The sequence below is a fragment of the Berghia stephanieae genome, chromosome 2 (assembly GCF_034508935.2).
Source record: "Berghia stephanieae isolate SIO BIC M18660-M18661 chromosome 2, UCSD_Bste_1.3, whole genome shotgun sequence".
In the NCBI taxonomy this organism is placed as follows: Eukaryota; Metazoa; Mollusca; class Gastropoda; order Nudibranchia; family Aeolidiidae; genus Berghia; species Berghia stephanieae.
The window spans coordinates 71,025,240-71,049,727 of NC_088361.1; the positions used below are offsets into that span (position 1 = coordinate 71,025,240).

General features: G+C 34.5%; 1 protein-coding gene across 3 annotated transcripts in view; it reads right to left on the bottom strand.

Moving 5' to 3' along the window:
* The window catches only part of LOC144965460 (SWI/SNF-related matrix-associated actin-dependent regulator of chromatin subfamily A-like protein 1), a 34,832-nt gene that overhangs the window by 7,850 nt on the left and 2,494 nt on the right, over positions 1 to 24,488 (bottom strand). For 2 of the 3 annotated variants that reach the window (XM_078900826.1, XM_078900827.1), the window contains exons 2-15: positions 23,172 to 23,710; positions 21,310 to 21,360; positions 20,474 to 20,645; positions 16,489 to 16,639; positions 14,567 to 14,728; positions 11,924 to 11,989; positions 10,291 to 10,428; positions 9,923 to 10,002; positions 8,097 to 8,229; positions 4,838 to 4,908; positions 2,376 to 2,472; positions 1,279 to 1,467; positions 689 to 789; positions 216 to 303 (exon numbers count right to left, since the gene is read on the bottom strand). In XM_078900826.1, the coding sequence (XP_078756952.1) occupies positions 216 to 303; positions 689 to 789; positions 1,279 to 1,467; positions 2,376 to 2,472; positions 4,838 to 4,908; positions 8,097 to 8,229; positions 9,923 to 10,002; positions 10,291 to 10,428; positions 11,924 to 11,989; positions 14,567 to 14,728; positions 16,489 to 16,639; positions 20,474 to 20,645; positions 21,310 to 21,360; positions 23,172 to 23,688 (2,016 nt within the window). In that variant the 5' untranslated portion in view covers positions 23,689 to 23,710. Of the gene's footprint in view, positions 1 to 215; positions 304 to 688; positions 790 to 1,278; positions 1,468 to 2,375; positions 2,473 to 4,837; positions 4,909 to 8,096; positions 8,230 to 9,922; positions 10,003 to 10,290; positions 10,429 to 11,923; positions 11,990 to 14,566; positions 14,729 to 16,488; positions 16,640 to 17,783; positions 17,863 to 20,473; positions 20,646 to 21,309; positions 21,361 to 23,171; positions 23,711 to 24,488 lie in introns of those variants that run through there. The other variant, XM_078900828.1, reaches the window with a different exon arrangement.

Here is a 24,488-nt window from a genome sequence, read left to right on the forward strand (position 1 = left end):
TGATGATATAAAGCTAGAAGAAAAAAGTGTGTATGGTTGTTATTTTGTTTTACAGAGACTCATGGGAAGGTTTCTTAATCACATTTCTGTCTCTGATTTCTGTCTATGCTCTATTAAACATATCTGCGAATACTGTCACTTTTTCTAATGCCTGTGATTAATTATGACATAAAAGAATGCCTAAATATGCATATCTCTTCTTCTTTGGCATTTACCGTGAGATGCTTGGTGTCAGCATTAGAGAAACAATCCTTGGTCAGGCCAGCCTTGGTCAGAATGGACAACTTATCCTGAACTAGAGGCCTATGAAATAAATATTATATATATACTTAAATAAGCACATGTTTAATTATGGTTGTGGTGGCGGTGATGATGATGATGATGATGATGATGATGATGAAAAAGATAATAAGGATAATGATTTTGCCCTGCAAAACTTTTATTGATAATTCTGTTTGTATTTAATAGACTTTACACACTTTCTTTACTGTCCATGGCTTTGAAAATAATATTAAATTAAAAATTTCAGAGAAGCATGAGGACTATGAATAATTTGATTAAAACTTTGATAAAGAGGGAATATAATACTGCTTTCATGATCAGTTTTGTTTAATACTCAATGGTACACAATATTTGACAGTGAAGACTTGATTAACACAATGTGTGTAAACTAGTTGACTCTCCTTACCATATAAAATCATCAGCTGTTTTTCTTGCGACTAGATATTGCACGGACACAGAATTTTTCTGTCCAATGCGATGAACTCTGTCCTCAGCTTGTACAAGAATCTAATAATTGAAATAGGTAGGTATGAGAAAAAAGATAAAGAAAGAAAATTGGGTCGAGGAAAACCAGATCAACGTCAACAATATGAAATTTTTAGGTAAATGATAGATAGTATATTTATTCTAATTAGAGCCCAATATGTAATATCTAAAGGAATGTCTGGAAATTTTAAATGGCTTTTAAAGTTATCATGTTTCCTTTTTCTTAGGGTGGATTGATTGTGGAATCTACAACTTTTCCTCTTTACTGGCGCTGAAATTACAAAATAGCTATGAAGAGAAGAAGACATTTCTTTCCTAGTGAAGAGTATAATTTTAATCAACAGCTGACAGCTCTATCAGGTAGACCACAAACAGTCAAACATATTTATCATGTAAATAAATTTATAATTATGATTTTGATTTGATCTAATCACAAATGTTATAAGCTGAAACTGATCAATATCTATTTCAATTTTACAAAATTTTGTTTTAAAAAGGAGAGAAATTTACCCCTGGATTCCAAAATAACTCTGCAAAGACCACATGATTTGCCGAAGAGAGATTCAATCCTGCATTAGCTGCAGTGATGGAAAGCAATGCCACTCTGTAGTCTTCCTGCATTTGGAATCTTTTGCACAATAGACTCCGTTGCTCAGACTTTGTGCTTCCATCTATTCGAATATGTTTTATCTTTGTATTCTGATGAAGAGATGATAAATCACTTTGAATGCAACAAGTAAGCAATAATATTGACAAAATATAAAAAAAAGAAAATATATTAATTTAAAACACCAAAGCTGAATACCTCAACTCAATTATTTCAAGGAAGAAAAACATTCAGTGAGATTCCTTTAAAAGGCACTGTCAATGATATTTTAATAAATTTTGGAAAAAAAAAAAAAAAAAAACAGAACGGAAAAGAGAAAAGGAAGATAAGAGATGGTGAAATCAATTTTCCCCATTATTTGTATAAAGTTGTGTTCAATTCATTTCTTTAGCCCCTTTACTATATTTTCAATAAATTTCAGATCATTTCTTTTCTATCTTAATTTTGAGTTGTGATTTTCTTTTTTTTAAACAGTTTTTCAATCTCTGCTATCCTTAAACTAATTTTTTCATAAAATAAAAACGTACAAATTTTATATTTTGCATTTTTGTAAGAAAAACTCCTACGAATACTACTAATTATCCTAGTTGCCCGTTTTCTCTTATGCTTTCATTTTCTGAATGTTAAACTGCAGACATCAATAGAATAGCTAAAAAGCTCACAAGATTTAGTGCTGCAAAAAGCTATAAAAGCATTTTATAAGCAAAAACCTAATACAAATCAAATGTTATGTCATATATAGATCATTCTAATAAATAGCAGTTTGAATGAAAAATTGCTTTAGCTTTAGTTTTTTTTCTATATCCATAACTTAATAAATATTATCATTATCAAGGATTTTAAAAATATATTTGATATCAGTGCACACCACCAAATTGGGCATAATATACAAGTAATACTTTTCTTGGTCAAAACGTTTTACTTTTTTTCATTTTAACTGTAATTGTAAGGGTAGTCTAATTTTTACAAAGATTATTGAAAATATCCCATATTTATTTACCTCTAAAATGGCGTCTTCAAGGCAGTCCATCATCTCTTGATGGTGGGCAAACAAAAGAAACTTCTTGTCAGATTCAATCAAATCTAAAATGAAATCTCTGTCAAACAGAAAAAAAACACAAATAAAAAATAAATAACAGTAACAGTCAAGTAAAACAGAATTTGAATTAAGTTAAATAATTCCATTGCCTAGGGTGAATACATTTATTCAAACTGCATAACACTGAGTATTTGTAATTCTGATTGTTTTAACTATTCTACATATTTGCTCCGTCCAGAATAATAGATGGAATCACTAGGTCACATATGAATCATTCTTATCACTCAGCAATGGACCAAAGTTTAGACTGCAGTTTTGAGACCAATCTGATTTCGAATCTATTTGAAAAAAGAAAATTGCCAACCTATTCTAAAAAATAAATGGAAATTATAGCACTCAATTCAATAGGCTTGGGTAGTATTTCTCTATTGGACAGTGGCAACATAGTTGGATTAGGAGCAAACATGAAACTCATGGAATTCAATAGGCTTGGGTAGTATTTCTCTATTGGACAGTGGTAACATCGTTGGATTAGGAGCAAACATGAAACTCGTGGAATTCAATTGGCTTGGGTAGTATTTCTATATTGGACAGTGGTAACATCGTTGGATTAGGAGCAAACACGAAACTCGTGGAATTCAATAATATTCCTAACTGGAAAAAAAAATCCCTGCAATAAACAAACATATTATACATAACACATATGTTCTAAAAAATGTACTTGGTCTAAACCTCATTTTTATGTGACCATAACAAAAATGATAACTGACGTCCAATGGCAATGATTTTGCGTTATTTTTATAATGAGCATTGTCTTCAAAATTTCACATACAATTTAATGCCACATTGATAAAATACAACAATAAAAAATATAGGAAACAATGCATATTGTACTTGCGTTGTTATAAAATCTAAAATGTATGTGTGCCAAATAAACGCACCCACGGTCCAACTCCCATATGTGTTAACTTGGACAAATATGGTAAATACTTAAGGTACAAGGGCTCTTTCATAATTAACCGAAAAATGCCTGTAAAATCCGCGCTTTTTATGCTATCAACAAAATTCTTGCACGTGTTCATACCTTGACTCGTCCTTCATTTCTCTACGTAACAGCCAAGTCTGTCGACACACTTCTGCCAACGCCGCACCATGGAATAGATACCCTCTCGGAAGGTTTTGTAGCCATTTCCGCACATGGTCAACAAGCTCTTCATCGACATCAAAGCGCTTTCCTGCCAGCTCACGTTTCAGTGGCCCAAAGAGGTGATAATCAGATGGTGTGAGGTCTGGACTGTGTGGTGGGTGTGGCAAAATCTCCCATCCATATTTCTCTACCCAACCTTGCGTCACTCGTGCTGTGTGGGGTGTAGCGCTGTCGTGTTGCAAAATGACCCCGTTGGTCAACTGCCCTGGGCGCTTTCTGTGAATGGCCTCCCTAAGCTTGTCAAGAGTTTGGCAGTACCTTGCAGCATTGATTGTTTCTCCAGATTGTAAGGTTTCGAACAGAATAACACCACGACTGTCCCAGAAAACAGTTCCCATTATTTTCTTTGCTGACCGCATGACTTTGAATTTCTTCGCGACAGGTGAGGATGGATGTTTCCATGTCATCGAATCTTGCTTTGTTTCTGGGGTGCAATGGTGCAACCAAGTCTCATCACCGGTGACTATGCTGTCAAGAAAAGTCACATCGTACCCTAGAAAGTCTCCGCCGGCGTTGGCAGTATGCCCGTGAACCCTGCGTGAGCTCTTGCTTCTTCTCAAAAGTTCCCTGCAGATGTCCAATCTTTGTTCTTTATGATTGTCTGTCAATTGCTTAGGAACCCATCTTGCGCTGACTTTTCTGTAGCCAAGTTCATCAAATACAATTCTATGGGCAGAAGTTTCCGAAATTTCAAGACTGCTTGCAATTTCATGAAGTTTCAACCTCCTGTCTTGACGAATAAGCTCATCAACTCGCTTCACATTGTCTTCTGACGTCGCAGTTATCGAACGCTCTCTACCTTCCCTGTCTGTCAAGTCGGAATGGCCAGCTTCAAACAAATTACACCAGTGATAGACTTGTGTATGGCTTATAACATGCTCACCATATACACTCTGAAGTTCTTTATGAATTTCGTAGGATTCAGACTTTTGGCGTTCAAAAAACGTATGACAGCTCTGATTTCCTCCATTGACCAAGTTTCAAGGTGGGCCGCCATCTTTAAAATCGTCTAGAAATTAATTGTGCAAAATGATGCACTTCATAATTTCTGGGAATATCCGTAAGGAAATAAGGAATATCATGTCGTTTACAGAATTAACAAATCTCCACTGGTTGCTGAGCAATGGGCATTTTTCGGTTATTTCTGAAAGAGCCCTCGTACATATCTTTCATCTTATAATTGGAAAAACGTCAGTGAAAAGTACATTTCACTTACTTGACTGCTTTCAACTTTGCTTTGCAGGTTTCATGGAAATATTGAAGCAATGCGCCTCTCCTCTCCATACCCTAATGACAGTTCAGAGTAAAGGTTGGGGGAAAATTATTGGTAAAGTTCACAACAATGCTCCATGATGAATGGCAAAGACAAAACATATTCTTAGTGACACTTCTGAATCTAATGAGAAAAATATTATCATAAAAATAAAACTGTAACTTATAGAGTAAAGTGACATATTTTTCTTTCAAAAATAAAGATAGTACATAAACAAAAACAAAGCCAACAATAAAGTTAGTACATAAACAAATACAAAGCCAAAAATAAAGATAGTACATAAACAAATACAAAGCCAAAAAACGAAATAAAGCACATCAAAGTGTAAAAACAAAACCTGCAAACAATAGAAATCAAACCAAGGTCGATTTGTAAATATTTTTACAGCTGAGCACGGCCAACAATTGAAGGGGTAACACTGATTGTGAAACACCGGCCCTAGCATTTTTTCCTCTGACAGGAACTTTATACCCAGTCCCCCTCTTGTGATCTGCCATCTCAAACCAGTATTATGTCACGATATGTCACAAAGTGATTTTAAACCCAAAATGACCATAAAAAAACACCAAAAAAATGACAGTCATGTCTCTTCAATCCAAACCAATCGAGCTGCTTTGTTCTGTATCTTTTGGAGTCGATTAATGACATTATAATCACAATCATAGAGCAAGCTATTGCAATAATCCAGGCGGCTAAAAATCATAGAGACAACAAGAAGTTTAGTAGTATTAATATCTAGAAGCCTTCTAATAGCACCGATAGATTTAGGATAAAGATTGCAGGATCTAGCTACATTTGTGACATGGACATATATGTTTACTTTGGTATCAAATTAAACTCCTACGTTTCTCACAGTCTCCTTAGTGATGGGAATTACACAATCAGAAAGATTCAGGTTAAGTGTGGAAAGGTCCACGTGGCTATGTCTTGTGATTTGCAATACCTCTGTTTTGTTTTCATTTAACCTGAGTTTATTGCTACACATCCAGTCACTAACCTCAGAGATACAATTTTCTATATCCGTTATAACATTGAGATAATTGTTGGTATTAATGGGAAACGGTAGTTGGGTATCGTCTGCATAAAAATGGAACAATAAAATATTTGGAAATGTCACCTAATGGTCTGGTATAAAGAGTGAATAAAGAGGGTCCCAGAACTGAACCCTGTGGTACACCAAAAGATAGGGGACAAGGAGAAGAGAAGTCATGTCGATTTACAGATACTGATTAACTTCTGTCAGAGAGGTAAGAAGAAAACCAGTCAAGTACAGTACCTCCCGAATCCAGATAGTGTCTTAAGGGGTTCTATCAGTGGAATTTTGGTGATTTTCAGAAAAATTCCACATTTTTAAAAATCAGGCTTCCAGCATACACAAGCCATTTTATTTTATGTCTATGGTTACCAGAACACATAATCTAACCCATAAATATGGGGAAAAAAATCATTTTAGTGCACCCTGTCTCAAGTAAAATAGGCTAATAATGGCATAATTTGTAATATTTGGACCCTAGCAACTGTGTGATTAATTCTATTAAGTGTAAATTTGATATATAACGAGCTTTTATATAACGTAATATCCACTAAATGTACTTAAAGCGCTTTTCAAAGGCTCCTGACCAACACTAACACGGAACATACAGAACGAAACATGAGGCCTGTTGAAATTGATTAGAACATTTTAAATGGCGTTTTTTTAAAAAGTTGCATTTTATGCAATTTTTTATTTTTCAGTTCTAAAATCTGAGCACTTAAAATAGGCACATAATTTATTTTTTGCATAAAAGCTCTTTATAGGGTGTTCTAAGAAAATTAAGTTTTTGTGTAAGAAGCGGGCAAATTTAACGCACATATTTTGACATATTTTTGAAAACATCATAGCTTCTTAAATTCGTCAGCTATTTGTAGGAAGGATATATCTTTGTATTAAAATAAAAATAAATGTCGTAAATTTATTAATATCCAAGATTTTAGAACTGAAAACCATCACCAAGGCAACCATATTGTAAACAACAAGAGATGAAGTGAGTAGGAAAGTGCCAGAAGACAATAGAGAATAAAAAATTTTCGCGGCCGTGATGGGGGTTTGAACCCGCAACCTTACTGGTACAACAACTCCACCTGGCCGGTGAGAGCGTGACTTTACTGTATGAGCTATCCACGATCCCAAAAAGATCATCTCTTACTCAGGTCATTATTAGAGCTCTCTCTCTCTCACCGACTACTTGAGATTGCGGGTCCAACCCACACAACCTCTGCGAAGTTAGTTGGCCAGCAATTAAGCTTAATGGCCAATCTTCTCAACACAAACATATAACATAGAAACAATTGAGACATTGAGTATGCTCCGGTATTTGAGGTGAATTTTTAATTCAGAAAAGTGAGCGGTGCAGGCACTTAAGTTGGTAACAACAAGAGATGAAGTGAGTAGGAAAGTGCCAGAAGACAATAGAGAATTTTAAAAAATGATTTATGATATCATTGTGAATTTTAATAAGAGCAGTTTCAGTGCTGTGAAAGGAGCGATAAGCAGACTGAAATTTAGAGAACAATTTGTGTTCATTCAATATCGTGTTTAGCCTAAAAGCAACAATTTTCTAAATTAGTTTAGACTTGAGGGTGAGATTCGAGACTGGTCGATAATTATTTGAGTCTTCTTTGTCAAGGCTGGGTTTCTTTAATATGGGAGTGACAAAAGCATAAAAATCTGTATTTGGCAAAAGACGCATATTTGGCAAATTTGCATGATATTTGTGTTATGGTGTGATTTTTTCACAGCAAATGCAAATACACTACATTGGTACATTGTTCTACTAAAAACTGCTGATCAGGAACATAGCAAACAAAATTCTGACAATAATTAATTTATAAAATGGCCGACAGAACAAAATTATTGTAGTTCAATCTCAAACAGTTGAACAGTCAATCAACTGTTAAAAGGAATTTTTTTAAAAGCCAACAAAGTAAAATGATTCAATACTGCATTAGGGTTCTATTTTCTCTCTTATTTTCTCTCAGCATTTGGTGGCACCGTTCTAAGAAAATTATTACTGTGAACACTATGTATTGAAATAAAATGATGATAAACCGCTTTGATTTCAGTTAAAGTTTAAAAAACAAAACATTGAATGGTACACACAGCGCCAGAGGGATCTTTGTATTGATAATCAGAAGAAACATAAGATTTTAAAATTTTTGATACCTTCAGTGAGGACTTGTCCATGATTTTACAAGCCTTATTCAGATCTTTATGGAAAGAAACTAGCACAGGGTTTAGGATGACCACCTGCCTAGTTTTTTCTGGTAACTGCTGTAAGACATCAGACTTTTGACGCCTGTAATGTGAGAAGTAAAATAGACTATTTTTAAAATATATGAAAAGCCAAGGCCATATTATATTGTGACCTAACGTGGCTAAGTATCTAGAGTTATGCTTCGAAATGCTTCTACTGTTTCCCTAACAGGACATATGGAACCAATTGTCAACTTTCTACAATACTAGTCATCTATTAAGCGTCCTTCATTTTTCTTCTTTTTTTTTGCACCACATATAGCAATGTACTCATTCACATCTGAGTTGAGTGTAGGAATGTTTTTCACAGTATGGCGTTGTCAGAGTTTTATGATCGTTGTCGTTGCTTGACAACACACAGTAGCCACCAATGCTACTTTGCTAAAGAAAGTTCATCCTTAATTGGAAAATTTTATCATTGTATCCAGAAATCATGCATAGATAAAAATCCAACCTCACCCTAAATTATCCCAACCAGTCTCCTGCCTGCATTAAACTCAATCATTAATATTTCCTATCATAAAGATTACTCCCAATTTCTGAAAGCCATTTATTCAGCCAGTTTACTTTTTTTTAGTTGTAGCCACTCACAACTGACTTCTAACTCTTTTGATGCTACATATGGTGGAAATGGTCATGATGAAAATAGTAGTTCTATGGTTTTGGCAGTATTGATGATGGTGATGTAATAATAGTGGTGGTGATGGTTGTAGTGCCAGTATTATGAAGCTATCAGAATAATGTGGTTGTGGATGTTTGTGCTAGTAATGATACATCGACACTGGTAGTAGTGGTGATGGTCGGTAGTCGTGCTATTGATGATGCTATGGTGGTGACAGTGGTAGTAATGGTAGTATTACGATAACCTTTTAGTGATAAAAGAAAAGATAATTATACAATGGTGGTACAATTATACATATGATTATGATGATGTTGTGGCGGTAGTATTATTTGTGATACTAGGGTTATCATATTGTGGTGGTAATGGCATTAATTAAGAGGCTCTGGTGGTGGTAGTACTGATGATGTTGTTATGATAGTGGTAGAAATAATGCAGTTGTGGTATGGTAGAAGTGATGATGTTGTTGTGACGGTAATAGTTGCGATGTCAATAAAGTTGTGGTAACCGTGGAAGTAGTAATGGTAATATTGATCAGTTGCAATAGGCTGTTTAGTAGTAGTCATGATGTTGAGCTAGTGACAGTAGTGGTAGTAATGGTGATAGTGAGGTTATCTGTGGAAGTCGTCAAGTAATGGCAGTAATGTTAGCAATGATGATGATGATGATGAGCTGAATTATGTGTAATAATATATAGGCAAATATCAAGTTGCATGCTTACCTCTCATGCACTACTTAACTGAACTTGTAAAAAAGATCTCTCTTAAATTAAAAAAAAACAACTTTTATTTTAATATCGACCACTACTTTACTTCTCCGACCAAAATCCGACTTTTCAACCTCTGATAAAAAATCAGACTTCCCTGGACACCCCAAATTGGATTTTTTTATTTGTCAAAGAGGATTTGAGACAAGATTTTGTGCTTGGCCTAAACAGTGACCTTAAAAGGCAATCAATGTTAGCCTAAACAAGGTCCTTGAAACTTATTGATTAACACTTATATACAGAATGACAGTCAATTTTGTCCACACCAATATACAACTGCTTGGAATAATTTCAATAAGGAAAATTGTGTTGCAAAAAATTATTAATAATCATATTCCTTTTCAAAATTACCTCAACATTATCTTTTTTTCCAGTATAAGCTGTAATTCTTGAAGGTTAGAAGAACCAGAGTAATCCCATCCCCAAGGTTGCTGCCAAAAAAAAAAAAAGATTAAAGTATTGTTGATTTCAAGAATATATAAATAAATACGGCATCCATATTACTCAAAAGTAAAATAAATAAGTTGGTATTACTGTAGATTAAGAGTACCAATAAATAATGAAATAAATAAATATAAATAAATAAATGTTCAACTCGTCATATATAAATATAACAGCTGATGTTAGAGGTGGAAATACAAGACATCATGGTAAAATGAATCCAATTTCATATTCTGATGGTAAAATCAATAGAAATATAATTGGAAATGTTTTCTCACATGTTTTGCAGCACAGTACCTAACACCAAAGTCATGAAATGTGAATATGGTAGGGCAGACAGCTGAGATCTGAGTAAAAAGTTCATTTGGTCTTGAAAGAGCAGGTGTGCCTGACAACAGTATTATACGTTTTGCCAGCTGGAACGAAAAAAGAGATGGTGATCATAAGGTATGGAATACTTCCCAGATCTAAGAATTGATGTGGTCAAAAAATGAAATTTTATTAACACAGCGGCCAACTTTTCAAGGAGCAAAACCGCTGAACACTGCTTGTCACACACAAAAAAAGAATAGAAAATAAAAACCTAAATCGAACAGGGGAAAGATACACCAAAGAAACAGTACATGCGTACGTCCAACCCTTTCCCCAATAACATCAAAACATTATGTTTCAACATGACAATGCCCCGTCTCACAGGGCTACTATCACCAAACTTTTGGCCAGCAGTGAAGTCAATGTCATAAACTGTGGCATGCACTTTCCCAGACCTAAACCCTATTGATCATATTTGGTGCATTATCGGCTGGGAACTTTGTGGGATGGATCCACAACCCCAAAAACAATGATGAAATATTTGAAACTCTCAGAAATGGTTAGGACAACATCCCTCAACTTTAACTGGTGACATTGGCAAGATCTATGCAAAGGAAAATGCATTGCAGTGATTAATCCAATGGAGAACACACCAGATATTGACTGTCACATATTTTGTAAGTAGCCATAACTTTCTGTGTAGTTTTCAACAAATAAATGTTGTTAGAATGCCATTCATGTTTGAAGTTTAATGTTATTACTTCCCTTTTCCTACTAACTTTTCTCCTAGTTCCCGCAAAATCTGTCTTATGACTATCAAATCACCCATCAAATTAAAGATAATTGGTATAAAATTCAGTTCTATCAGGTTTTGCTTGCATCTATTGAATTAGTAAAAGTTTAAACAAGTGTATCCAAATTTTTGATCACCAGTATATAAATCAAGTACACATTTATAAGTATAAATAAAACAATGATGAAAAAGGTAAAGGTGCATTTAGTTGGAAGCCTTCCTTAAAAATGATGACGGCTAATGGGTCTTCAGACTCAAGAAAGGAAATGACTGTTAAATCTAAATGAAGGTATATCACTATGATACAATGGATATGTGAGAAAGGATCAATCATTTGATGAATAATCATCCTAAAGGCCATGCTTGTTTAATAAGGATTCCATAATCCATGATACCACAAGTGGTGCTCATACAAAATCTATCGAGAGGTTTTGGCTAGCAGTTGGAGGCCAAACTAAGTGACCTTTAACAGGAATATCTTCAAACTTCAATTTGGCAGTCATAATGGTATATTATGAAGAATTTGGAGGAATAATGTCTCAAACATGTTTGTTGTCTTTCTTATAGACATAAGAACTGTCTACCAAAACCAGGATTTGCATTTAAAATGTTCTTATTAGGACCGTCATTCTAAAGGAGGAACACAACATTTTTAATGATCGTTGTGGATTTTAAAAACTAAAATTTCAATAAACCACTATCTAAAGGGGCCCATAAGTAGGTTTGTTCTTATGTATGACATGATTATTTTCCTTTTACATTGGTTTACTGTGACATCTGACTGTATGCTGATGTTTATATCTTACTTTTGAAATTGTTGCTGCTGTTTTCGTTCGAATGGCTTTTGAATTTTTCAAAAAATGGGATTCATCCTGAAAAGGCAAGGAAACAATAAAATCATGTATAAGTGAAAAATAACCAAAAAAAAACATTAAAAAAAAAAACAATAAAGGACAACATAAAATACAATGTGAAAATTGCTTGAAAATAAGATTTGAGAAACCAGGAATTAAAATGCTAAAACTATGTAAATTATTTACATTTACAGAATTGATGAATATTTAGTAACTCTAAATAGAGTCAATAGCCATAGCGATGCTAAAACTAAAAACCACTATAAATGGAAAGACATTACAGCAGAGTACACCCTTCAAATATCTAGCTTGGTTGCTGACCGAGGATGGAACATTCAGTCACTGGCTTATTCATCCATTCGATGATGTCTTGTGACAATCTTGTTCTTGGACTCCCTCTACCTTTTTTACCCTCCACAATACACACTAGAAACATTTTTTCAAGGGTGTTATGTCTTTCAAAAATAAAGTAAGTTTTAGTTTCTGTATTATCTTGATGAGATATGGCTGACTAATGGTCTTTCAAATTTTGATTAGTTTCCTTTGCTGTACAGGGAATGAGGAACATTTTCTGGTAGCATTTCATTTCAAATGCATTGATTTTATTCTCACCGTTTTTTTTTTGTGATCGTCCATGATTCACATCCATATAATGCTGTTGGAAATACGCATGTTCTTAATATTTTCATTTTCAGTTGGATACTTTCACTTTTCCATAATGTCATCATTTTTGTTAATTTTGTTTGGGCAAGTGCTATCCTCCATTAGATATCAGGGGTCGATTTTCCATTTGCCTCTATTCTTGCCCCAAGATATACAAAATGGTTGACATTCTCCAGCTTATGTCGATTAGCAACACTTTAAGCTTTTGGACTTTTATCACTGTCCCGTACTTTGGTCTTTGACTTTGAAACATGTGGATAGTCCATGTTCAAGACCAACAAAAGCAGACTGAATTTATCATTTATCTAAAATTGTACTTCACAAACAACATACAGGGTGGCCAACTTTTCAGAAACTGAATTAGGGAAAATTTTTGGTTACCGCACAATAATGTTAAGAGTGAAGTGATACACAGCCTAATACTAATTACTTTACAAAGAATGAAAATGAAAACAGACATTAAGTTGACATACCTGTAAACCTTGGAAGTGAAAGGGGTAACTTTTGACATATGTATCCTCTATCCAAGCTTAGGAGGTGCATTATGCCCTCTATTGAATTTGGTGCAGAAGTCACAGCCTCTATTCTATTAATAAATATGACTTGACAATTTAAAACTAAAAAAACTACACACACATTGAGACCACAGCATCACTACAATACTTTTTACACTATGTACATGATAACAGGCTTTGTTTACTGCTATTATTTGCCTTCTGAATGCAAGCTATCCATGGTGGATCTCTTGCATTTTTGCAAGAACTTGTCAGTCAATTGGACAAGTGGCATGCTTGATGAGGAGACCCTAACTTTATTAACTAAAAGACTGTTTAGAGTGGCATTGCTCAACTGAGATCTGCTTTCAGTTCTATTCCTCCTAACCTAACTAAATATCCTCTCTGATGCTGCATTACTGTGAGGAATTGAAAGAACACTCAGGGCTAGCTGTCCCAGGTTCTGGTAAGGCCTACTTCCATCTAGTGGACATATGTAGTGATGGAGCTGGTGCTAGTAGCTAGATTTAAAATTTGATTATTATAACAATAGAGCAGTATAATTAGGTGCCCCAAACGTAAACAAAGGTCTAGAAGCACATGGCAAACCACATGTTCCTGTCTTGACAGCTCAAGTTCCAATGTAAATTATAGAAAAAAATAACCTTTAAAATTTGGCTGTTAGGTGGCAAAACTAACACATATTCATAAATACTCGATCATGCATCAAATAATGTCTAGATATGGATATTTTATGGAACAAAAGGTAAAATTTATCAAAAGTTACAGTCTATCTATTTTTAGACCAGAGCAAATTATTGCGCTGGTGTGAACAAAACGAGAATTATTCGGAGCCTGATTTTCAGAATAATTTAGTCTTATATTATTATTTCTGCAACTGTTAGATTTTATGTAAACATATTTTCAATACTGAAAGTGTATTGCCTACAACTCAAACTACAAAATTGGGAGACCTATATTGTGCGTAAATTTTTCCGGCCCCTAACGAAAATCACAAGCAACTTGTTATTGTTTACGTTTGGGGCACCTAATTTTACTGCTCTATAGAGTATAGAGCATAATCGATACCCAGAAGACGATCGACGCTACACACGATTACTAGGCAAAGAGTACTAAAAAAAATTCGTACAGATTTTCATTTGCAATTCGTCTTTTTTTACGATGGGTTTTTTTCGGGAAAAAAAACCCAGTTTCGGGACATCGGGAACGGTGGATCCATTTAGGGAATTTCCCGAAATAATAGGGAAGGTTGGCCACTCTGAACATAATAACACAATAATATATGATGCACTGTTTTACAATTCCTGATTTCATTGCAATACGTTTATTGAATTTTCTAATGACCAAATCTAACTAGAGGAGTCAGCAGGATTGTAGGTTTATGATTATGAATTTGTAACAGTTGATAGTTATTTACCATTATGATAACTCGGAATCTCCTTTCTTTCAATTCTGTTATCTTCTTTGGCATCAAGTCGTAACTGATAATACAGACTTGGCATTCCTTTACATTTCCCTTCCCAGTATCCACTACATTCACTTCCTGTGGGTCCACACTTGGCAGCCATTTGTAAATTTGCTATTGTAATCAACAAATAAGATGAAAATAAAATAAGACATGAATAATCTGAAAGTGAGTGGGGGGGAAAAGCAACACAACCAAGAGAGAGAGAGAGAGAGAGAGAGAGAGAGAGAGAGAGAGAGAGAGAGAGAGAGAGAGAGAGAGAGAGAGAGAGAGAGAGAGAGAGAGAGAGAGAAGAAAGAGAGAGAGAGAGTGTGTGTGTGTGAGAGAGAGAGAGAGAGAGAGAGAGAGAGAGAGAGAGAGAGAGAGAGGTAGAGAGAGAGAGCTTGTTGACATATGTAGAAGCACTGTATGAATCTGTTTAACCAAAACATCTGCTGATCAGAAACTTAAAATAACAATAATGGTATAACATAAAAATTGCCATGTCAAGCTTTTGTTAATTAGTAAATCAATCTAGGTAGAAGGCTTTGTCATTGGAAGTCAAAGCCAAATAATCCCATCATTATCATTTTATAACCTGAGCCATGACCAGATAATCTGTCCCATCTTTATGAGTTGTCAACAAGTTACAGCTGTGACAGTTCAGGAAATGAAAAAAAAAAGTTTAAAGAAGGAATCAGGTAAAACTCAATTATATATTTATATAAACATATGTCTACTAATTACATTTCTTCATTACTACTACCACATTTATAAACAATATCATTCAAAGTGATGACCAACCAAATTACAATGATCAAACTTCGACTGAAATTGACAGATTAGCAAAAACCAAATCAATACATAGTGAACAGCGCAAATGCTAGATTAAAACAGTGGCACAAAACTAAACTTAGACCAGCAATCAATCACATACCTGCATGGAATATTGTATAACACAGTTTCCGCCTTCTCTGTGTTATACTCTATTGGGACACAATATGCATAGTAACAGATCTGCCTTTTCTGTTCTATGATTTTTACTGGTCTCTTTTAGATCAGACTGTCATTACATAGATCTGCTTTCTCTATGCAATGATTTTAGTCACTCATTTACAGACTTACAAAGTCAAGTAACCTGCACTATGCCTTGCTATTTTCCAGCCCGAACGTTTGTCACACAATCACCCATGCATTGTGCAAAGAATAGCAAGTGACGATTTGAGGCCTGTCATGGATTTATATAATCATGGGAGTAGTATTCATAAGACTGAGAGGCATTGTCAACACACGATAGCAAAACAACAGGTTTGAAAAATATTAACTCATAGTCGCCTTAAGCTAATTTCCCATTGAGACTTGAGGGAGGGAGGGAGAGGGAGAGAGAGAGAGAGAGAGAGAGAGAGAGAGAGAGAGAGAGAGAGAGAGAAGAGAAGAGAAAAGAGAGAGAGAGAGAGAGAGGGAGAGAGAGAGAGAGAGAGAGAGAGAGAGAGAGAGAAGGGGGGAGAGAGGAGAGAGAGAGAGAGAGGAGAGAGAGAGAGAGAGAGAGAGAGAGAGAGAGAGAGAGAGAGAGAGGAGAGAGAGAGAGAGAGAGAGAGAGAGAGAGGAGAGAGAGAGAGAGAGAGAGGAGAGAGAGAGAGAGAGAGAGAGAAGAGAGAGAGAGAAGAGAGAGAGAAGAGAGGAGAGAGAGAGAGAGAGAGAGAGAGAGAGAGAGAGAGAGAGAGAGAGAGAGAGAGAGAGAGAGATAAAACTTTTTAAAAAGGCAATGCTCATTTTCAATACATACATGATTGATGCTGCTTGGAAAGTTCAGTGTCATTTGACAAATAAGAGTGATTTAACTTCCCACATAACAGTTTTAAGAAATCAATGTCGATAAGTAGGAATAACCTTACCTGAGCCCAATCAAATCGGACTGATGAAGGAGCTACAATCAACAAAGGCCATTCAGATCTGTAATAACTGGCTATGCTGAGGGCCTGGAGGGTTTTCCCAAGACCCATTTCATCCGCCAACAAAATGCGACCAGAGTGATTAATGGCAAAGCTATAAAAAAAAGAATAAGCAAAACGTAATAATAATAATAAAAACGATGATGATGATGATGATGATGATGATGCTGATGATGATAATGATATAATAATAATAATAATAATAATAATAATAATAATAATAATAATAATAATAATAATAATAAAATAATAATAATAATAATAATATAATAATAATAATAATAATAATAATAATAATAATAATAATAATAATAATAATAATAATAATAATAATAATAATAATAATAATAACAAAAATGATAATAATAATCAGAAAACTTATATAGCGCTATAACTCTGAGATATCAGACTCTAACTCTAAGTGCTTAAATTACAAATTACTTTGCCTGAGACATATTATTCAAACACACATACACACACACACACACACACACACACACACACACACACACACACATACGTACATACATACATACATACATACACACAAATACACAACCTAACACAAACCAGATGCCTATCTCACTTCTCATATCATATACCTCCCGAAAACGACATGCCACGGGACCGAGTTTTTATGTCGTTATCCGGAGGTGTCGTTATTTAGAGGTTTCCAAGATGGCGGACAAAGTGGGCGTGGTAAGGCCCGCGGGACCAGTTTTTATTAACATTGACAAGACAAACAAAACATTGTAGTGTATTCCTCTCAGAGTTAGAGGGTTCTTGTGCGTGTGTCTGGATGAGACTTTTAGATGATCTGAACTGAGTACACTGATAGTGTGCTCCTGGAATCTACATCTGTACCCTATTTAAACCATTCCCCTTTGTCTTACTTTTTCTTATGTCATTTCAATTGTAAATCTAGAATGTTTTTTACGATTTTTGGCGATGATATGACATAGATGTGTCACAAGCGCTGTAAAACCCTTTAAAACAAACAAAAACAGGTAATTTGGACGCTGCAAGTTGGATAAAATTCCTCCTCCTCCTCCCACAAAAACACTACTACTACTACTACTACTACTGCTTCTACTACTACTACTACTACTATACTACAACTACTATTATTATTATTATTATTATTATTATTATTATTATTATTACTACTACTACTACTACTTCTATCACCACATAATATCACATTTTCCAAGATTTTATGTTTACTTGCTTACACTTACATTTATACCTTGGTTTTTATTAATGCATATCAGCCAAGATTCGTCCAAAAAAGCTGCGTTCTCGTTGGTTTCAAAAGCTGCGTTCTCATTGGTTCAAGCAGGAATCGTTTTTATACACTTTGAGTATTCATACTCGGTATTTTTAGTATCAGATATCTACGAAAACTGCCGAAAATCGCCAAAATAATGTCGTTATTCGGAGGTTTTATCAAAAAGTGCGTCATTATTTGGAGGTTTTTTTTACTGATCTTAAATAGAAAAAAAATCGGGACCACGGGTCAATGTCGTTATCAGGAGGTTGTCGCTATTCAGAGGTGTCAAAATCGGGAGGTTACACTGTACTAAAATCGAAACAGATAAGTTTTAAGTGAACGTTTAAAAGTAGATAGAGATTCTTTTTCACAAAGGCTCATTCCAGCTTTTATGCGTAGTTGAGAGACAACTAGTTTGGTAGTCTGAATGTAAGGGGCAGAGTTTAATATATCTAAGTTTTGTTTGTTTTGTTTTTAAGGGTTTTACGGTGCTTGCAACACATTTAGGTCATATAAGCGCCAGTAAAAAGGAAGAAAATGGGATAGTCAAAAGTTCTAGAATTACAATTAAAGCACCCAGGAAAAAGTAAGTCAAAGGGGAACTGGTTCAAATAGGAAACATATGTAGATTCCAAGAGCACACTATCAGTGTACTTAGTTTGAGATCACCAAATGTCTCATCGAGAAACAAGCACAGTACCCCGCCAAGAAGAACACACTCAATTGTTTACAAATCATACATATGTAAAAGGAAAAATAATACAGTGCATAACAGAGAGATCATTTACAAGGGAAAAAATATCATCTCCCAAAACTAACTATACATTTGACTGTTTCCCTCCCAGCCAGGGCCAGGACAAAACCAAGTAATCTCATTCCAAGACAAAGACAGAAGGCAAGTTGGAAAACAGATATAGGGGGATAGAAGACACAGTAAGTACCTCCCTGCCCACTATGGGAGGTCAGGAATCCCACCCAGAAAATATCTTTCAATGAGTTCTGAAATGTAGGAAGAGGCAGTACTTTCAAGACAATGATACTCGAAAATGCATGCTTTGAATTTAATCCTTTTCTCAACAGGCAGCCAATGCAGATCATGAAGCAGAGATCTGGCAGAATCACACTTACGCTTCATGACTACTAGTCTGGCAGTGCTGTTCTGGACAATCTGAAGACATCTCAGATTATGTTGCGGAATGCCAAACAACAGTGCATTACAATAATTATAATCCAATTTTGATACACAAGGTGATTTGTCACATCCTCAGAAATGAACCGTCTAATGGAAGCAATCTTTTTTAGTTAGAAAAAGAGAGATCTAACTAAATTATTAACTTGATGCTCCATCAACAGTCCAGAGTCTAAGAAAGTTTTTCACTTTGTCAACAATTTGAATGGAAGCGTCCCAAATCTTCAAATCTGATTCACTTTTCCATTTCCTGTTCCCCACACACAGCAACTCTATCATTCAGTTTCAGTCTTTTATGCTGATGTAGCATAGCACCTTATAGGTGCCATACTAATGTACAATGCAACTCATACATACAGTTTCAGTCTGTTCTCATTCATCCATTTCTGAACACTTTGGATACAGTCCTTACTAAAGTCTGATACTCCTTGTAAATTTCTCGTATTGGAGAAACAATACAATTGTGTATCATCAGCATATTGATGGTAAGACAGGCCGAAACTTCTAATGAGACAGAGGGCCAACGTAGAGAACAAAAACAACTGGTCCAATTACTGATCCCTGGGGCACTCCACACTCAAGAATAATATCCTCAGATCTATATCCATCCACTGTAATAATGTTTACGATTTAGCAAAATATAACCTAAACCAATCAAGCGCTGCACAAGACACGCCATATGTAATTTCTAGATGTTAAGAGGAGAAGATTGTGATCGATCGTGTCAAAAGCGGAAGATAGGTCAAGCAAATTCAGCAAATAACACAAACCATTGTCTATAACAAAGAGAAGATCATTAACAACCCTAACAAGCACTATTTCCATCAAATGATGATGCCTATAAGCCGACCAAAATTTTTCTTCAAGACAATTATTTTTAAGATGTGACAGTAATTGTTTCAAAATAACAATAATAATAATAATAATAATAATAATAATAATAATAATAATAATAATAATAATAATAATAATAATAATAATAATAATAATAATAATAATAATAATAATAATAATATTAAATAATGATGATGATGATGATGATGATGATGATGATGATGATGATGATGATGATGATGATGATGATGATGATGATAATAATAAATAATAATAATAATAATAAAAATAATAATTATTATTGTAATTATTATTATAATTATTATTACTATTATTATTATCATTGTTATTATTATTATTATGGTACTAATAATAACAATCTATATATCAATGGAGCTATGATGACTTAAATGAAAAAAAAAGGAATGTTTACATGATATCTTATAAAATCATCTTGTTTGATGAATTATTTCTTCATTAAAAGTCACAGCTTAACCCCAACTACAACACATTTCTATGACAAATTTTAAATGGAAGGTGATTCCATGTGTTTCAGAAGTCAAAATTACACGAAGACCTGTATAATTGAAACTATAAAGTACAATATAAAATGATCAGAAACCAATTATACTTACTGTACTCCTTCTTTTTGAAAAGGCATCAACGTTTTCACAAGGCAACTGTCAACCCTTGACAAATCAACTTCCTCTATACCATTATCACTGACATCTTCAAGAAAAGTTTGAATGACAATGGGTGGAAGAGGCTCGATCACTACATCCGGTTTGAAACTCTGCACTCCTTTCACTGTAACAAAACGACGCAAAAGGAAATATAAAGTTAAAACTTGGGCTTTTATATAGCATTTTTTACCATCTAATGCAGTTAAACCTACATGTTTCTTATCACTTAAAAAATAAGTATACCTCATAAGCTATCGACAATAAAAGATCAATTAGATCTTTTGTAACCACATTATGTGTAGCAACTGATTGGGTGATCATAAATTCTCATTATCCCTCCCAGATCTTTTGCGAGTCTTTCATATATATGGAATACACATTATTGATGATACTTCTTCCAATCGGAGTACACTTGAATCACAGACACAGAGTTAAGGGCAAAATCTGACAGATGCAAGACACGGTCCAAGTGGACAAAGCTGTGATACAGTCTCTTAAAAAGGAGGTTTTATGAATATGTTCATTAAATATAATGGTAAGACTTGTGGTTTTATTGAAAATATGGAGATGATTTTCTACAAACTAAATTCTTACTTAAATTGTCTCTGTGCGAGACAAAACAATTAAAATTGTGTTGCTTTGTGAATTTTCTGGTGGTTATTAAAAGGGCGTTTTTAACAACAAAAAATCTGTTACACATTCATCATAATGCAATATGGGCTATTACTAGGTGGAATATTTGATGGTGACCAGTGCATAATATTTTAAGAGTATTACATATAACATACTTAATTTGTCATATTCTCTCAACTGGAATGACCAAATTCTTGATGATGTGTCTGAAAAAATTTCAAAGAATAACCATTACATATTTTAAGTAAGAATGTATTACAGTCCCAATCCATTTTCAAGGCATATTTGAAGAAGAAGAAAAATTTCAGATTTGATATGCAGAGACGCAAACTTTAAATTTGGCTCACAAGAATTTCTGACACCACTTGGAGGAATTTTCGCACACAAGAAAAGGGAATTGGGATGGTATTTGGCATTGCATTTACAGATTGTATAGTTCTTAATAGATGACTAATTAGAACAATATTATTTGTAAACACAATGCCTCATACAACCCTAAAGTTTCCTTATTTCAAATGAAGTAAAGCTCCAAAACATAATAGTAGTGATTGTAGCACTGGTGTTAGTGAGGGTGAAGTGGTGTTGGTGGTTGTAGTAACAGTGGTATTGGTGATGATGATGTGATAGTGGTTATTGTAGCAGTAGTAGTAAGGATGAAGATGTGGTGGTGGAAGTAGTAGTAGTAGTAGTAGTAGTAGTAGTAGTAGTAGTAGTAGTAGTAGTAGTAGTAGTAGTAGTAGTGGTAGTAGTAGTAGTAGTAGTATTAGTAGTAATAGTAGTAGTAGTAGTAGTAGTAGTAGTAGTAGTAGTAGTAGTAGTAGTAGTAGTAGTAGTAGTAGTAGTAGTAGTAGTAGTAGTAGTAGTAGTAGTAGTAGTAGTAGTAGTAGTAGTAGTAGTAGTAGTAGTAATAGTAGTTATAGTAGTAGTAGTAGTAGTAGTAGTAGTAGTAGTAGTAGTAGTAGTAGTAGTAGTAGTAGTAGTAGTAGATAGTAGTAGTAGTAGTAGTAGTAGTAGTAGTAGTAGTAGTAGTAGTAGTAGTAGTAGTAGTAGTAGTAGTAGTAGTAGTAGTAGTAGTAGTAGTAGTAGTAGTAGTAGTAGTAGTAGTAGTAGTAGTAGTAGTAGTAGTAGTAGTAGTAGTAGTAGTAGTAGTAGTAGTAGTAGTAGTAGTAGTGTAGTAGTAGTAGTAGTAGTAGTAGTAGTAGTAGTAGTAGTAGTAGTAGTAGTAGTAGTAGTAGTAGAAGTAGTAGTAGTAGTAGTAGTAGTAGATGATGATGATGTGGTTGTGGTGTGTGTAGTAGCAGTGGGAGTGATGATAATGTTGTGATGGTAGTTGCAGTAATAGTGGTATTGATGTAGTAGTGGTAGTGATGATGATGTGGTGGTGGTGGTGGTTGCAGTAGTAGTGGAAGTTATGATGATGTGGTGATGGTGGTTGTAGTTAGTAGTGGCAGTGATGATGATGTGGTGGTGCTGTGGTGGGGTATCCTTGGAACAATTTGATCTCACCAGAATTTGATGGAAGTTGCCCATAACCTGGAATTTTTTTCTCATGACCGGATTTTTTTCGGGTGAAATCAGAGTTTTGGCATCACTGGATATGATTATACCATTTTCAGAGATAGATTGCTTTCGAACTCAAATGTTAATGTAGGTGATGACTATTTAAAAAATCAAGTGCTAGCAATCAATAATTCGTTGCGATGCTATTTTTTTTTTTTTTTAATAAAAAAAACTACAGAAAAGAACCAGAAAAATAAAGAAAAATTAAAAGATATATAAATCAGCCTGTCCACACACACCCCTGTCTTTCTCTCTCTATCTCTCTCACACACACACAAATTTTTATTTTTAAAAATTGAGTTTTATATAGCGCAATATCCACTAAATGTACTCAAAGCGCTTTACAAGGGGTCCCTGGTCAACAGCAACATTTAACATGTAGGACACACATACCCACACCTAAACATTGAATAGTACAATTTTGACTAAAGTAATGGTTGCAGCAAGATAAGCTTACCATAACTTCTAGTTTCCATCTGCTTAAAATACTCAATCAAGGGACCATGATAGGGCACTTCAACAGAAAACCTGTCTTTAGAAATTAAGACACACTTGCCAGTGACAACTTTTTCTAGTCCGTAGAACCTCTCCTTTGCAACAACTGGTGTTTTATTTGATTGTTTGGGGTTAAATTGATTAAATGTCTGGGAATGATTGTTGCTCATAAAGGGGTTTTCTTTTTTCTGATGCAAACTTTGGTGAGCAGGTTTTGGAGGCCTGGGTTTAAATTTGGACAAGCAAGTAGAGCTCTCTGTCACATTTTGACTAAACTGTTTTCTATGATTTACTTTGTTAAAATCATTTTTATTGATATTTGGGTTGTTTACACTTGCTGACTGATACAATTGTTTCCAAGACTGGGATTCACATCTAGCTGAAGAATTGGGAAGTTTTTTGGCCCTCAAAGCTAATGCTCTCTGCCTATTTTCTTCAATTTTCTTCCTTTGCTCCTCAGTAAGACTTTGATGGCTCATTTTTTCTTAGACTTTTTGCAACCTGAAAAGACAAAGTAATATTTCTATTTCTACTGCCATACACTCAAAAGAAGTTTAATACCAATAAAAATTGTATACTTAGCTAATGCAACCTTGTAATAGCCCACTTCAAGCGATAATGGGCTAATCTTGTGTGAAAGAGCTTTCGTTATAAAAAACACCTATATAATGTACTGCTATTTTCAACATATATATTTTATCTATTTTCTACATGTGTTTAAATGGAAGAGTAAAAAGTTCTAGAATTACAATTTCAGCACCCAAGAATTAGTAAGACAAAGGGGAATTTGTTCAAATAGGGAACAGGTGTAGATTCCAAGAGCACACGATCAATGTATTTAGTATGTCCCTTCTCCATCACTCCCATATTATCTTTCCGACAGAGGACTTCCACTTTCTTTTTCTGGTAGTCTAAAAATAGTAATGATAAGGTCCCATATTTTCCAGCATGATATTTTATTGATTTGAAGATTTGTTGCCTGCGTTGCTGGAGTGGAGTGTCAGTGAATGAAGTTGTGAGTGATAGTGATAAGACAAATGATGATGATTTATGTGTAGGGGGAGGATGGGATGGGGTCTTTGATGGATTCATGAAGGATGATTTGAAGCATTTATTTTTCAAAGTGATTATTTGACCGTACGGTCCTTGGATCCATCAAAAACCCCATCCCATCCTCCCCCTGATCATTGATCTTTCACAGATAAATCATCATCATTTGCTATCACTCACAACTTCATTTACTGACACTCAACTCCAGCAACGCAGGCAACAAATCTTC